This window comes from Motacilla alba, chromosome 1 (assembly GCF_015832195.1).
Source record: "Motacilla alba alba isolate MOTALB_02 chromosome 1, Motacilla_alba_V1.0_pri, whole genome shotgun sequence".
In the NCBI taxonomy this organism is placed as follows: Eukaryota; Metazoa; Chordata; class Aves; order Passeriformes; family Motacillidae; genus Motacilla; species Motacilla alba.
The window spans coordinates 8435315-8451249 of record NC_052016.1 but is presented as its reverse complement, the minus strand read 5'-3'; the positions used below and the strand labels follow the sequence as shown (position 1 = coordinate 8451249).

At 45.3% G+C, this 15935-nt stretch overlaps 1 protein-coding gene across 1 annotated transcript in view; it reads right to left on the bottom strand.

Annotated features, from left to right (window-relative positions):
- Positions 1-418: 418 nt before the first annotated feature.
- The window catches only part of URB1 (URB1 ribosome biogenesis homolog), a 39735-nt gene continuing 24218 nt past the window's right edge, over positions 419-15935 (bottom strand). The window contains exons 23-39 of the mRNA XM_038144082.1: positions 15264-15465; positions 14861-15038; positions 13662-13720; positions 13324-13517; positions 11536-11646; positions 11383-11446; positions 10436-10607; positions 9917-10019; positions 6945-7105; positions 6511-6622; positions 6097-6203; positions 5393-5536; positions 4674-4783; positions 3900-4076; positions 3334-3575; positions 1717-2316; positions 419-1133 (exon numbers count right to left, since the gene is read on the bottom strand). Of these exons, the coding sequence (XP_038000010.1) occupies positions 922-1133; positions 1717-2316; positions 3334-3575; positions 3900-4076; positions 4674-4783; positions 5393-5536; positions 6097-6203; positions 6511-6622; positions 6945-7105; positions 9917-10019; positions 10436-10607; positions 11383-11446; positions 11536-11646; positions 13324-13517; positions 13662-13720; positions 14861-15038; positions 15264-15465 (2948 nt within the window). The 3' untranslated portion in view covers positions 419-921. The remainder of the gene's footprint in view (positions 1134-1716; positions 2317-3333; positions 3576-3899; positions 4077-4673; positions 4784-5392; positions 5537-6096; positions 6204-6510; positions 6623-6944; positions 7106-9916; positions 10020-10435; positions 10608-11382; positions 11447-11535; positions 11647-13323; positions 13518-13661; positions 13721-14860; positions 15039-15263; positions 15466-15935) is intronic.

Here is a 15935-nt window from a genome sequence, read left to right as displayed (position 1 = left end):
AAGAATATTTACATGTAGAAGCAATTCCCTCATTTGCATCTCATTTTTATTTAAACCCCCCAAAATTCCATACATATCACAAGCAACGTGCAGTTCTGGTTTTTCCCCGTACCCTCTTTGTACAAAGGGCCCGGGCACAGCACACAGCCGGGATTCCATTGGATAAATGCATCCTGCATGACATTTCAAAGGCTCTCGCTCTGGCACTGCGGGTCGCAGAGCTGGACTGCCGTGCTCAACTACCCTCACGGCCACATTCAAGCACAATCTACCAGATTGCTCAGAGAATTCCCACGAAAACTCAGGGATAATCATTGAGCAGAAAATCCTTCGGGGTTTAGCTCCATCTCTCAGCTGTTCCAGGCAGAGGGAAGATGGGTTTTTGTCACACATGGCAGCAACAGCAATGGATCAGGGCTTTTTTTTTTTTAATTAAAAAAAGAATAATAAAAATAAACCAGGTCTGATATAAACATCTTGAAGTGCCATTCAAGCTTTTTAAACCCAAGAAAACCGTCCTGATTCCTGAGCCAGTCTTCCGCTGTCTCCTCGTTCTTTGCACTCGCACCCCATTGTAGGAAGCTCTGCAGCCTTTTTTCCCATCCTGTATTAGAGAGAGGATGGATATCAAGGGCACACACAGGCACAAACAGTCTTTCTGGTTCTTCAAAAAGATAAAAATGCCTGTAACAAAAATTACATAAGTATTATCGTCTCTCAAACTGTTCAAGAAAAGGGAAGCTGGAGCTTTAATGTTCCTCTGAGAGATATGGAATAAAATCTTCCCCCTGAGTTTGCACACAGTAATAAAATACTGATTTTTTTGACCAAACAAGGTAGGTCTGCATGAGAACAGCTCAGGGGGCTTTCACAGCTCCCAGCGATGAGGACTGAGCACAGAAGAAAGTTAGAGATGAAGTGTTAGTCCCCTGAATTATTGCCCTGATGTAGCCAAATTTTTTTGCAAAGAGACATAAGAGTTTCTTCCCCTTGTTTCTGAGTGTCCGAGTCATCCTGTAATTCATAATCTGCACTACTGCAGACCAATCTGACATGGGTAAGTAACATATCCGGCTCCTGTGCTCCAAGCCACGTGTCCCCGATGTAAATGGAAGTCAGGAATACAGAAACAGCTGTGGAAGAAAGGTGAGAGGAAGATCAGAACAGATATTCTTCTAGTTCCCCACAGCATTACCAAGCCAAGCTGCTCGGTACCTCCAGGACTATGTTTTAAAGGAGTTCCCTCACTCTTTTCCTAGCTGGAAAATCTGGAGTGGCTTTGCCCATGCAAAGCCAACGATCCTACTCACAAGAAGGAATGAACCATTTTCCTGTTAAATAAAGCATCTGTCAGATGCTCTTATTGACCAGCAATAGGGATAAGCACCCAGGCGATGTGGACTTGGTTTTTTTTGCAGGCTATTTTCCCTCTTGGAATTATATTTCTTTTATACCTTTTGTTCCATTTTAGTCCCTGAAAGGGAAGTTTCTTAGAGGGAGTGGGAGTGTTGTAGTGTCAGAAACCTCCCAGTGTGACCATGCTCTGTGCTGCCCATCCCTACCCCCATCCCACCAAAGACACAGCTTCTGTTTTGGGCAGCCATAAGCCTGGGTGGATATGGGAGAACTGATTTAATGGATTAAAAAAGCCATGGAATTTCCTGGTTTCTCCCACCACTGCCTCGTAACATGAGTGAAAACAACAAGTCAAGTCACCTGTCTTGTCCGCATCCTCTCCCACCGTTGCTGACAGGCACAGAGATTTCACAAGCTCGTGGAAGGTGCTGGACAGGCCCTGCTCCTCCATGAGCTGGAGCATAATGGAAGTGAGCCCAGCGAGCTGCCTGGAGAGCCCAGCCGAGGTGCTGCTGGCCTGGCAGAGCTGGGTGTAAAGCTTGAAGAGGTTGTTCCTCAGTGTCTCATCCCCGAGCATCTCCCGCACGGCCACCAGGTGTGGTAGCACACGGTTCCGCAGCCACCTCAGCACTGGGGACACGTCCTGCTCCCCGAGGGGGCTCTGCCCAGCCAGGGACCTCACCAGCCACTTAGTGACAAGATGAATGGATGCACAGGTGACAGCCACTGCCTCACCCCCAGGTTCACCGGCTCTGAGAGTCTCCCCTCCCTTTGTGGAGGGTGGTGCTGGGAAATCAGGGTCCCAGTGGGCCAGTATGGAATTCAGATGCTCTCTGCATTTCTCCAGCTCAGACACATCCATGTCTGCAGCAGGGTCATCTTCTCCCACCTCATTCCTTTTCCGAGTGTGACGATACCCAGGAGATGAGGCTTGAGGTTTGTTCTTGTCTTTAATATTTTCTGTAAGAACATAACCAAAACAAACATCAGATACTACAATGGATTTTCCTGGTACAAAACTGTGCAAGTAAGGTTCTCTCCTGTGTTGATTCAGTTGTTACAATGTCGAGTACCAGCCTCATTTAGCAGCCTCATGGAGCCTGCACTGTTCAAAGAGGCTCCGGGAGCTCCCAGGGACTCCAGGCAGGAACCCTGTTCCAAACTGGATCACCCAGCCTGGACACAACAGAAGCTCCTGAAGTCTGGAGCAACACAACCCACACACGCAGTAAGTTACAGGCATCACTCCAAAAACCCTCTTTAGGCATTTCTGAGGAGTGTTAAAGGGTGAAAAAAAGAAGAGCTAAAGCTTTTACAGAATCCCTTAAATACAAGATACTTTCTTAACTGATAAAGAACATTTAAACAAACCTACAGAAGCTTTCATGTGCCCCAAAAGCAGCTGCTGCTGCAGGAAACCAGTGTTGTTTTAAGACCTCCCACTCCCAAGTCCCTTGTACTTTTTGTTCACAGAGAGAACAAGAGAAGTCACACAAGTCCTGGCTTTTTTCCTTTCTTCAAACCTGGTGACAACAAGAGATGCCAACTATTAACTTTCTCTTGCTCTATTTTTTTATTGTTTTCACTTACACATCGCTTTCAGATCCCCATCCAGGTCAGAATGATTCACACCTTTGAGCACAAAGCCTCCAGGCACTGGTTTTTCTCTTAAGATTTCATTAAAAAATACCCTTTTTCAAAGCCTGACTGAAAGCCTGATTTGCCACTAAGTTTCATTTTAAAGCTCTTTCCCTTCATAAACTGTGTTTCTCCAAAGCTTCCAAATTGTGTCAAGGCTCAAAATCACCACAAGGAAGAACTGAAAAATGCCTTTCCTTTTCCTTCCCTCCTCCCTCAAGGTACATCAGTCTGACAGAAGGCATTAGGACTACTTCCAGAGAAGTTTGCCTCACTTGAACCACTGGTCTGTAACAGCTACAACAAAATACGCCTTCCTTGAAGTATTTCAGCACTTACTGAGCAATTCTTTGTTTTGGTACTTCTGAGCCAGGGCCTGCAGGTCCTCCTGCAGCTGCAGGTCTTCGCTGACAAGGCTCCACTTGTGCAGCAGCAGCAGCAGCTCCCTGCTGGAGAGGACACTGTCGTTGACCGTGAAACGCCTCATCTCCCTGAAAGCCTCTGCAACAGCAGCACGGTATTCCAGCACAGAGCTGAGGGTGCCCAACAACTCAGCCAGCTTGCCCAGATCTATGTTAGTCCTGTCAAAAGAAAACACAAGCGCCATGCATGCTAATTCATCAATACAGTTCTTAATCCCTGCTGTCAGAAGGGCCAGGAATTAAGGACAAAGGACTTGCCAGCAACTGTGCATCACATTTTACTTTATTCCCCATGTATTCAAACACCTAAATCCTCCTGTCAGAGAAATCTCATCCAAATTCATTACTCAGCCCACATACTGAAGGTAAAAAGAGCCATCCATCTCACAGAGATAAAGAATCTTCCTGGCCTTAATAAGGTTCATACTGGGCAGAGGATGAAATGCAAACCAACTAAAATAAGAAAGAAAACAAAGCACTTACCGAATATGTTTGATTAACGTGACCAAAACACACAGAAATTCATTTACAAGCTGAATAGGAAGAAGTTTCCTGTTCTCCTGGGATTGAGTCTTGTTTTTTCTCTTGCCTCCTAAATTTGTCTGCCACAGGGTATGGACTAAGGAAATAATTTTATGTATCACCTTGTTCTCCAGAAACCTGAAAAACAAAACAAAACAAACAAACAAACAAAATAAATAAAATAAAAGAAAAGAAAACCACATTTGAAAGGCAGATCCTCACCAGCAGCTGGTGGGATCCATCACCTGCAGGGGACCATACTGTAGCGCACTTTTGGTGCACTTGCCTGAACCTGCCAGGGCACTCTATGTATGCAGAAGAGATGTTTTTGTGAGGGAAAGGCAAGGGGAGGAGGAATGTTCTAGACAGTTCAAAGCCATTGCTGTGCCACTTCCTGTGCAGCAGGTCCTGCGACAGGATGTGAACTGAGGGTGCTTGAAATTTAAAAGGTAAAGACACCAGCACAAAGTTCCATTTTGCTTTTTCAGCTTTTCAAGGAAGTGATTTCCAAATCACAAAGCCCCCCCACCACCATCCCTCCTACCACAGCCTGAAAGCATCTTGCTTCTGTTCTCAAAAACACAAGGGACACCTCAGAGTTCAGCAAGTTCTGCCAGTTCTGCCCTTGGTGCCCCTGTCTCTATGTCTGTCACCCTTGCTTTCATCCTTAGCCACATGATTCTTCCACTGTGGACAGGAAAATGGTTCCCATTTCTCCTGTACTTCTCTGATTACCTTTTCTCTAAGCTGTGCAGGACCCATGGGAGGAGGCTGTGATCCTGTACCAGCTCATAGGCAGCTCTGGTGACACGGGCAGCACTTTGCAATATGTCCAGAATACGACGCTGAAACAGAAAATGTAACTTGTTCTTTTACAGGCAGGATCTAATTATCTAACTTAAAATTAGCAATTTGGCTGGTATCTGATTAACTTCGAGGTAAAATGAACACCACCTGTTCTCAGCAACTCCAGGGAAGGAAAGACATTCTCCCTTTAAAGCTTCATACCACAGGTGCTACTCTTACAAGAAGTATTCAGGTAGCAAGACAATTTTATCTTTTTGTCCAAGGTTTTGATACCTGAAATACTCAGGGTGGATGCTCCCAAACCTGAGAGCTCCTGCTGAAGCACTGCTCAGATAACCAATGCGCTGCCTGGGGAATAGAGATCCCAAAAAAAAGAAAAGGCCCCGACTGTAGCAGCAAAACCACGGCACCCACATGAGGCTCCGTGATGGCAGGAACCTGCTCCAGTTTCAGGGGATAAGGATGGGACTGGTTTAGACACAAGCAATTATTTCCCCCTCCACACATACACAAAACCAATAAGGAATAGATTTTCAAGAGGGCCAAGGCAGAGTCAGCTGTTCCTTTCTGGTTTGTACTTGAGATCTCGAAGCCAAGCAAACCTCTGTGGTTTGGGGTTTTTTGGAACTTTCTTTCTTAATTCTTACCTGGGAGCCCTCATCACACAAAGGACTGTGGAAAAAGGATAGAATGACCTGGAAAATCCTCTGGTAGTCATAAAGCTCATAGCAATGTTTGTCACGCAGCCCTTCCCCAAGAAATCTGAGGATCCACTCACGCTCTGTTTTGTACTGGAAGCCACAAATAAAAATACCACCATGAGACATTCAGACATTTCCAAAGAATACCTGCTCCTAAGAGCACAAAACCCTGGTTTCCTCTGAGTGTCAGCTCAGGGCTTACCACAGCTTGTTCTGGACTTCTCAGTTTCCATTCCTATCAAATTTAATCACTAACATCAATAGGGAACAGTCAGCCTGCAGCCCAAACATGCAGTGGCAATGGAATTTTAGAAATTGCTGTTCCTAAAGTAGTTCAGTTGAACTCAACATTACTAATCTAAACTCAAAGAGGAATTGTAGCTAGCTGGGGCAGAATATTCAGTTTATTGTGCTCACAAAGCATACACAGCACGACGTGCTCACAAAGCATACACAGCACGACTCCTTGTGTGTTGGTATTAAGAAAACAACAAAAACCCCACAGAAATAACATTTTTCATTCCAATATGAAACATCAGAAAGATACCTCTAACTAACTACCTATGGGAGAATGAGATTTCATTGTACTTTTCCAGCTGTTTTTAATACATTTCTGAAGAATTACTGGATACCTGAAATGGGACTCTTACCTCCAAGTCAAAACTGTAGAAAAGCTGGAAAAAACCTGGTACCTTCCTCAGGTCCAAATACTGGTGTGACAGAAGGAATCTGTTTACCTTTATGTACATGTGCTCCTCTGTGAAGAGAAAAAGCTGGCATTGTGGAGGAGGACAATGCTCCCAATCCACAACCACGGAAGACAATACATCAAAGCTGTAGTGAGTGTGCAGTGTTCCAAGCTGGGAGAGGAGAACAGCCCAGCAACTGCAGAAGGCCTTTGCTCTGAGGTTCACTCGATTGCTGCCCACCCTCCCCTTCTCTTCCCCAGAACAAAAAGCTCAGTGAAGAGTGCATGAGCACAAAGCAGGTGAGGAGACCAACACTCCCCAAGGCTCTGTTTTTCACCCCAGCAGTGACACACGCAGAAAGTTAGGGTCCAGTACCTGGCTTCAGGATCTGCTGCGCCACACGGGCAATGTAGAGGGTCAGGGAGAAGGTGAACCTGAGGTTTGGCTGCCTGATTCCGTTCTGCACAGCATCCAAGAGATACAGCAACTGCAAGAGCCCAGGGAGAGAAGCCTGAAGCACAGCACAGGACATTTCATGGGCCATCCAGGTCAAATATCAATTCCATCAGGATTTCCATTCCTACATACTAAAGTCCCAAGAATTCCTAAAACATATTTTCCCCTTTCTCTGTCCCTTGGTTATAACAGGAGGAAACACAAAGCAGTAGAAGAAAAACAATGGGAGAGAGGATAAAAATGTTACTTTAGCTGTCTCACCACATGCATGTAGGTGGATGAGCAAGGCAACATCTCTCCCACCCACATCCATGACCTACAAGGTCTCACCTGCCAAACTGGCAATGGCTTACCTGGCTCTTCTCTCGAAAGCGAGCCCCTTCCAGATGGGAGCGGAAGGAAGCCAGGACAAAATACGCAGCTGCTCTCATGTTGGGGTCGTAGCTGCTCAGGGCAGCCACTGTGAGACCCAGGGCGTTGACTTCCACAAACTTGTGACATGCCACCACACACTCTGTGAGGGGATGGGGAAGAGAAGCAGAGAGCACCCGGTGCGTTAGCACTGACACGTCCCAGTGTGTGTAACAGCATTTTAATCCTTAACACTCCTGGTCATGAGCACCCATTTCTGGCTCTACCCCCACAAACTATGACCTCAGTGCATGAAGGCTCCTCCAGCTGACAAAGGGCTTCAGCAATTCACTCTGAACAGGAATTCTTTACCTGAGCTGAAATTCATGGGGCTGCTCTCATTTACGTGAGACAGGGATGACCCTGCCCAGCAGACCATGCAAAGTTAGGGGTAAATTCTGCAAAGACATCTTTGTATCTCACTGTTTCAGGAAAGCTGAGTACAAAGAACAACAAGAGGGAAAATTCATCTCTCCAGAGCATTATAGGGTGCCTAAAAGACCAGCACTAAAAAGCTCCTGTAACAGAAAGGATGAGAGAATAACACATAAATAGCCCATAAACTACAGCAGGTGTCCCTGTGCAGGCACAAGTGACTCTTGTGGTAGGGCATGCCCTGAGCCAAGTACTCAGCTGTACCCCTGAGCCCTTCTAGGTAAAACAAAATCCAGCAATGACCAGAAACCAGCCCAAGAGAAAAGAGGAAACATACCCTTCAATGTAGCATTTAGCTTTCCCAGCATTTTGCCATCAGGATTTGGAGTTTCTCCTTTAAGGGCTTGTGTTCTGAGTGTTTTGAAGGGTTGCTGCCATTTCCACTCACTAATGGCTAGAAATGACTTGGTGTGAACCTCCCACCGTATCTCCAGGAATGGAGCACAATGGCACCTCAGTGGTATTTTACCAGCTACAAATATACCATTAGTTTAGCAATAATACTGATGTATTTTCTTGTCATTCACACTGAAGGTCAAGAGGAAGTTTCTAGAAACAAATATTCCTCTTTAAGAAGGGACTGCAATCTTACCTACATTTGGTCCACCGACTTCCTCCCCTATCACTGCCCACACAGACTAGTGTGTGTGTAAATATGTATATATATATGTGCATGTGTATATATAGGTATGTACATATAAAACTACATTTAAAAAATCACACATTATTTCTGTCCCTGTACCAGCACCTGGGCTATTTCTCTCATCTTTTTCTCTACTACTAGAACTACTAAAACTCAATTTCATGCCTGGCAGTTTCTTACTGCCAACTCAAGCAGGGTCTCCACTTCCTCACCAGCCACTGCCATTTGTCCCAGGGCCACCACTCTGCCCTCCTTCAGGCTGCAGCTCTGGGGAGCTGCTGATGTGCGCTAACCATTCACACCATGGCAGAGTGCCACAGAATGAAATCCAAGGTTCTCACTTCAGCAGGCCACAGGAAGATTTATTTGGAAAACTTTCCTTCACTGAAAACACGCAGTGGTAATATTTTCCATCCTGCTGCCCCTGGAGAATGTGTTCCAAAACTGACATAAAACAACAAGCTCTTATTAGAGAAGCACCCCAACTTAATTCTATGTCTGACATACAGCTTATTTAAAGGACCTTGAGAACCAGAATGGAAAAGCTTTCCATAAGATGCTTATCAGAGCTAAAGATAGATAGAACTTGCTATCTGCCCAACCCCAGACTTACTTTTTTCTCAGTGAGCACTAAACACTGTGCAAGAAGTCCATGCTTATGTATTTTGATGGCACTGTGCAGCCAGGACAAAGAGCAAATAAATAAAGAACTGGGAATTCCAAGAGCAGCTGACATGGTTTACAAGCTCCATGGGACCGGGACTCATAAATCATTTGGGCCCTTTAAAAATGCCCCTCTTAGGACACAGACTCTCACTCTGTGTGGAGAAGCTAAGAGGACTGTTTTCTCCCCTCAAGGTTCAGATTCAGGACAGCCACTGTCTTTACAGCTCCACAAGAACACGATGTACAGCAATTCCCTCAAGCTTGGTGCTTCCCACACCAGCAGCCACCAACTAGCTGCAGTGCTGCTGGGGCTGCCACAGACACCAAATCCCTCCCTCCACGGGGTGAGTGGTGCTGGCAGAGTATTCTTTCTCCAGCTATCAGCACTAGCTTCCAAAGACACCAGCTGTCCATGCTCTTCCTCCCTGCACACCCCAAAGGCCCAGCATTAACTGGATTGTCTAAGATCCCTCCAACTGCAGAATGCCAGATAGCTCTGCTACCTTTTCTCCTCAGAGGACTTGAAGACAGTTCTTTTCCTGCTGCCAGGATTACACAGAGCAGTTCAAACCATAGCTAAGGACAGGCTAAGCACACCCAAAGAGGTGCTGTACTTGCAGGGGTCTGGGTGAACAAAGGGCTGTGAGTGTGATTTCACTGACAGACACTAATAGCCTGCCAATTGCTTCTAACATTATTGCTGTGGAAAGCCAAATCTAGCTGTAACTACACAGTGCTTAACCATAACCAACACAGGGAGAGAGCTGGTTAGGAAATCCCTTAGGCTTCTTTCTCCCTTTGACCTCTGAGGGCTCTCTCCAGGGACAGTGTGTCCATGGAGCACAGCAGGGATGTGCACATGCAGAGCTGAGTCATGTCAGACAAGAAACTTGCTGACAGTTCAGAGCACCAGCCTATTTGTGAAACACACTGGCCTCATGCCCATCTGTCTGGTGGAAAATGGGTTGGCTGAAGTTTCCCTGCTCTGTAACAGGCCAGATCTCCAGCCAGTTCAGTCACAGCCCTCACAGTAGTTTGTTTCTTCCCTCTAAAGTCAGGCACAAATTCCTTGCGGTATTAACTCTTGGATCTGGGATTACAGCGCTCCAGGTGCAGCTCCTGCAGCAGAGCAATCTGACACTAAATACCAAACAGAAACACTCACTTTACCTGGTCTGGTCAGTTCACTGAAGAGCTGAAGTAGAAAACAAGGATCATAGAAGTCATCAAGGCTCTTCACTGTTTCATCTTTATATAGTGACTCTTGTATCCCCTGAAACCAAATCCAAACCAGTATTTGTAAGGAATAACACCAGTTTCAAGTTGGGTTTCAAACTTCCACAACCACCTCATCCCACTATAAACCACTTAATACTACACCTTGTAAAATACAATGCAACACAGGGTGAGACATGCTTGTGTTTAAACCTGACTTTCATTATGAGAGTATATCCACAACTATTTCCCCTGACCAGCATCAAGAGCTACAGAAGCAATCCAGCATATGGCCCACATCTTGCAATTACTTTGAAAAGTGCTCCTGAAGAACTAACTCTTCTTGTGAATGGAAATTATTCTCCTGATGGAAACAAACTGCTGTGTTTTACAGGGATGCAAGACATGAATGGCTCAAGGGTCTTCCTGCATCTCCAAAGAAGGGTAACCATGGATAGGCTGAACCAAAAGCACCTGTGATGGCAGCAGCCGGCGATGCTGAGGGAAGGACAGAATCGTCTTCATCATCTTCTCTCGATCCAGCAGACACAGAATCTCCTCCATGCTTGGCTGCTGCCACAAGGACTTCCCCAGACTCTTGCAAGTCTTGTGATGCTCCACAGCGGCTGGGCCCCACAGCAGGATCCTTAAACATTGTTAAAGGCAGACACATTAGGCAACAGAGCCAAAAGCAATTACAGAGGAGATCAATTAGAACGAAATTTTGTCTTCACTTGTAGTTAGTAGCCTGTGGCACTTGAAACTGTAACTCATTTCGCTGACAACACCTTTTCCAACCATCCCAAAGCTTTTCAAATTTAGTCTGAAGGTGTCTCACTCTGCCCTCCCCTGTCCATCCAAGTCAGAACGTACCCATCCAGAGGCACCTATGGATTTAAGCTGTAAGTGCAGGTAAGAATGACAGCAGCTGCATGAAGGGACAGGAATCCAGACCTGCCTCAGCTGCCTGAGCCAGTGCTCTTGCACTGCTGGAGCTATTTCTGCTCCTGCCTCCAAGACAGCAAAGTGCACGTGAGGAAGGCAAACCAAACCACAATTGTTGGCAACAGACTTTCCTGTGGATTGCTTGGGCACAGGAAAGGGAAAAGTCCACTAGTGACTTATGTTTCAGCCTCTCATCTGTGAGAAGACCCCTATTATGAGTCCCAATTATGGAGTGAGTGAATCCAGAAATGAGACATTCCCTCATCTAACCCACAGACACACAGAAGTCTGGGCAACAGAAGATAATTACATTAAGAATAGGAAATACGTAGTAAAAGTGTTTCCAAAAGCAACATTCATCTTTAGGTTTCACCTTGTTCACTGTGTCCTTAATTTAAAAACGAGACCCTGGAAAAATACCAGTTGTGAGACTACCTGCGTGTAGTTTGCCCAACAAAGTAAGGTGTTCAGCTTACCTGGAGTTTATAAGACTTTGATTATTCTTCTCATACAACTGAAGCAACAGCAGTATCTTCTGATCTAAAACCCAAGATTGAACCCAAAGTTAGTGAGCTGTGGACACAAGAATAAGATGCAGAAGGTAGTGCCTTTGCCAGGCTGCAACTCACCTACGGTGCTGAGCGTGGCCCCATAGGCTCCCAGCAGCACTGGCAGGTGACTGCTCTCACACAGAGAGGGGCTGAGCTGCACAGCTGTCAGCAGAATGTCCACCAGCGCCTCTGCAACAAGCACAGCTTGAGCCCTGCAGCTCCCAATCACACAGAGCACAAACTAACACCCCAAGGCCCACTCCAAATGGATGCACACAGAGCACTGGACATTTTACATAAGCATCTATCTCTAGAGATACCACAGCCCATTTCCCCAATACACTGAAGGGTGATTTTGATGCATTTAACTCAAGGGAACATCTTAAAACAGTATTCCCAAGCTGAACACAGAAGTCACTTAGCCAGGTGAGGTCCTCAATGTGGAACACACTACTCTGCAGGAGCTCTCCATGGGTACACACCTGCTCTCTGGTTAAAGAGGAGTGCTGTGCCCTATCCTGCCACAGCTTCGCTCCCTCCTCCCACAGGAGGGCATCTGGAATGAGCCCAGGAGTTGCACAGAGAAAGGCAGACATCCCAGGAAGGAACCTCCCCAAGGACTCCAGGATTCACAGCAAAAAACTTCTGAAGCCTGCACCCTAGCTGCAGTAAATATCAAAATGCTCCTGCACTGTGTGTTCCAGCAGGGCTCAGCACTGCAGGTGGTTTGTGAGCCACAGGAACTCTGTCCTGTGGGGTACAAAAACTATCCACCTTTGCTCTGTAACTGAGAAGCAGAAAGTGTAAGTGATTGGGTTCCCCAAAAACAAATAGGCTGTCTGTGGCACACCCAAGACTTGATTCCAGATTTCTCTACCCCCAGTATCTGGAAAGGCCTGGGCTTTGACCCTAGTTATGTGCAGGAATATAAAATACATGTCAAAACTGAAGAGCTCCTAAAGGACCAGCCTGAGTGCATGCACTCGTGACACCAAGCTTCTGGAACAGCAGCTGGCCTCAAAGAATCCATCCTGCTGATATACAGAAATACACTCTAAAGGTAAGACACATCCATACAGTAAGCCGCAAAATCTATTCCTTATTTTCAATTTCACTAAATTGGTGACTTCTAAAGACCTTTCTTCTCTTTTCAGGTGCTTTAAAACTTGTTTACATGTTGCTCATCAATAAACAAAAAAATTGTTATCAACATGCTGCCCTGAGAATTTCCCCCCCCTCTTCTTACACAGCTCCTTCAATCACTGAATCTCAAACCCCTGTACAGTGGAGAAAAGCTGAGATCTATGTAGATTAAATGTGGTTCAAGGTGAGGTAGGATTTCAGTTGCCGGTGAAGAAGAAACAAAGCCAATCCTACACACGAACTAGAATCCAATTTATATTCCTCATGAAAGGCTGCAATATGAAATACACGTAATTTAAGTTGCCATTTTTGATAAAACTTGCAAAATGAACTTTACATCTCCTGTAAACATCAACCTATCTTAAAACAGGTTTAAACATCACTGGACCTATGTGCACTTCAGTGATCTTACACTAACTGCCTCACAGAAACCAAAAGAATCAATCCAAGACTTCAACTGAGTTAAAAATACCAGAAAAACAAACAAACAAACAAACACCCAAACCCACCTTTCCAGTAGTTTTAAAACCAGAAATGTTTAAAACCAGCATAAAATGAATGCAACATTTGGATGGTATGAGATACAATTTAAATGCCAATATTCTGGAACTGTTAATAACTCTGCACGTATTTACATGAGTGGGTGTGTTACTGGATGGAGAGAATATAATGCAAGAAAGACAAGATTAACTGTATTTAGTATGGGAAGATGATTAAAAATACCTCTTGTCTGGGTGTTCATGCCATCTTCTTCTCTTGATCTCAGGATGGCTGACAGAAATAGTGAGTGCTGTGTGACCATCATGTGAAGTTTGGAGAGCTTGACTAAGCTCTGACTGAGTGAGGATTCTTTCCTGTACAGTAACTGGATGGCAACATTCAGGACCTTCAGAAATGTTTCATCTCTGTAACGATACCTTTGGGAAAAGGATCACAGAGAAGTCAGATCATAACCAAAACCAAGGAAACCTGCTTGAAATTAAGAGTTGTTTAAGAAATGAGAACTTGGCAAAGAAAATGAACTTAGCAAAACCAAACCAAATGAAAATGAAAACACTTACTTGAGTCCTGTCTTCACAAGGCTGCACCAGTCATCTGGGTCCACTTCTTCAACCACACACTGTGTGCAGCAGTAAAAAGAGGTGCTGGTTTACATTTGGCACATGGATGTTCTACAGCAATTTTTATTCAAGGGACACACTAAGAACACGCAAGCCAAACACTCATGTGGGGTGATCAGAGGATAACAGGGAAAAAAGCTCTTAGATACAACAACTCTAATTCCTGGTTCAAAGGAAACTGCAAGTGTTTTGCTGGTCTGGGAGCAGGGGTTGTATGGAATTAAAAAGCAAGCTGGGCTGTAGCTTCCAAAAACCCAGTGGCTCAAAACTCTTCAAACTCCTGAAGTGTGAAAGGAATCGCAACTTGACAAGTCAAAGCAGGACACTGGGTACCAGGTTTCTGTGTGGTTTAGCTAACCAAGCTTTGCATGTGGCACACGGGGTGGCTGGAGTAGGTGTTCCTTACAACTGATGTGCCCTGAGGAGCTGGGAACCACAACAGCCCAGTCAGTCTGGAGAAGACTGACAGCGGCACATACCAACAGTCCTGGGAATGCCCGTGCCAACCTCGCCAGGCTGGAAACACCCTCAGGATGGGATGGACAATGAGAGGTCCATCCCATGGACTGAGCAGTCCCCAGGGCCTGCAGAGTCAGCCAGGTCCTACAAGGGAGTCTCAGCAAAAGGCAGTGAGAGGGCAAAGGCATTCAATTTGAGAAAGAGACCTTCACTGTTATGAGTCACAGGAGTCCATGTTTACTGAACTCAAACCAAGGGAACAGCACAGAGGGAGTGACAAAGTACTGTTCTTCATGATCAAAGTCTGCATTTCTATTTATGATCAACCAGATTTTTGCCCCAGACTTCAGATGGCATGGAAGGTGGGGCTTGGCAGAAGTATCTCTATCACCATTTTTAATTAAAAAAAAAAAAATTCACTGGTAACCTTTGATTTCTTACTCCTAAATACCTCAAACTCCTGTCTTCAAAGGGGATTCTTACCAGAAAGCCATCATCAAGAACATAAAATTGCTTCATATAAAGAATTATCAGGACTCTGCAAAAGCTATTAGAAGTCCATGGAAACCAGAATCCATAAAACAGGAAATCAAGCCCAATTTGTATTTACAAAATCTACAACTGCCCAATCACACATATGCATACAGTCCTACTGTGGCAAAGCAGGTAAGAAGTCTCACCAGTAATTCCTCAAGCCTCAGCAGCATGGACCTCTCCACTTCCTGCTTGCTTTCATCTTTACTGCTGCTGTACATGGCAACTAATCCCTTCATGCAGGCTGACAAGAGATGTCTCCTCCAGGAAGGCAGCTCGTCTGAGTTCTTAAGCACTGTGGATATGGCATCTGCCAGGGCCCAACTGCAGAGAGATAGTTGTCGATTTTTTAATTGATTATTTAATTGCTGATTTTTTAAAATTAATATTTTAACTTGGTTTTGTATATGTTAAAGATGTCTTGCTGAAAAAGTACAAAGCAACAGATTGTCTGAGGAGAGGATGCTGTTACTGCTCCCATTCCTATCACAGTGCTTCCCAGGACAAACTGAGCCCTGAGGGAGGCACACACACACTCACCACACCCACCTCTCTTCATTCCCTGCTCTCTCCAGAGCAGCAGGAAGGCAGTCCATTAGTTTGTGCAGCCCTTTGCTTTCCAAAGGTGGCAACAACTTTGAAAGAATTTGCTGTTTCACAGAGGCCTCATGCGACTCTCCAGCGTCCTGAATCCCGGCGCAGAGCTCCTTCCAAAGGGCTTTCCTCAGGATGGGTGTGACAGCTGAGACAACTGTTGGGAGAGCAGAAAGCATAGGTTCCACCACCTGCAGGTGTTAAACAACAACACACTAATCCCAAATCAGTTTCTAATCCAGGCCCAGACTACTCAGTTTCTAAGAAATGATGCTACAGCAGCTGCTAATCTGTTACAGAGAAGTGCTACACAGAGGCTCACTTCTTTACCTATCCACTACTTCCCAGGGTGCTAACAAGGTCTTATCACTTGTCCACAGAAGTAATGCTGCTGTGGGTTTGGAAAGTTCTGGACTGCCAGTTTAGGAGGGTATTACTGTAGCCAGCCCACAGCTGGAGATATTTGTAGAAAAAATTTTTGGGCTCTGTAAAAGTGAAAGCTCAGGTTCTGCAAAAACCATCTGGCCGTGGTATTGCACACTCCAGACACTCTTCCATCCGTGCCTAAGCAAAAGGTTTAACCTCCTGCACTAAACCAAGAGAAGCACAATGACAGATTTTCACATG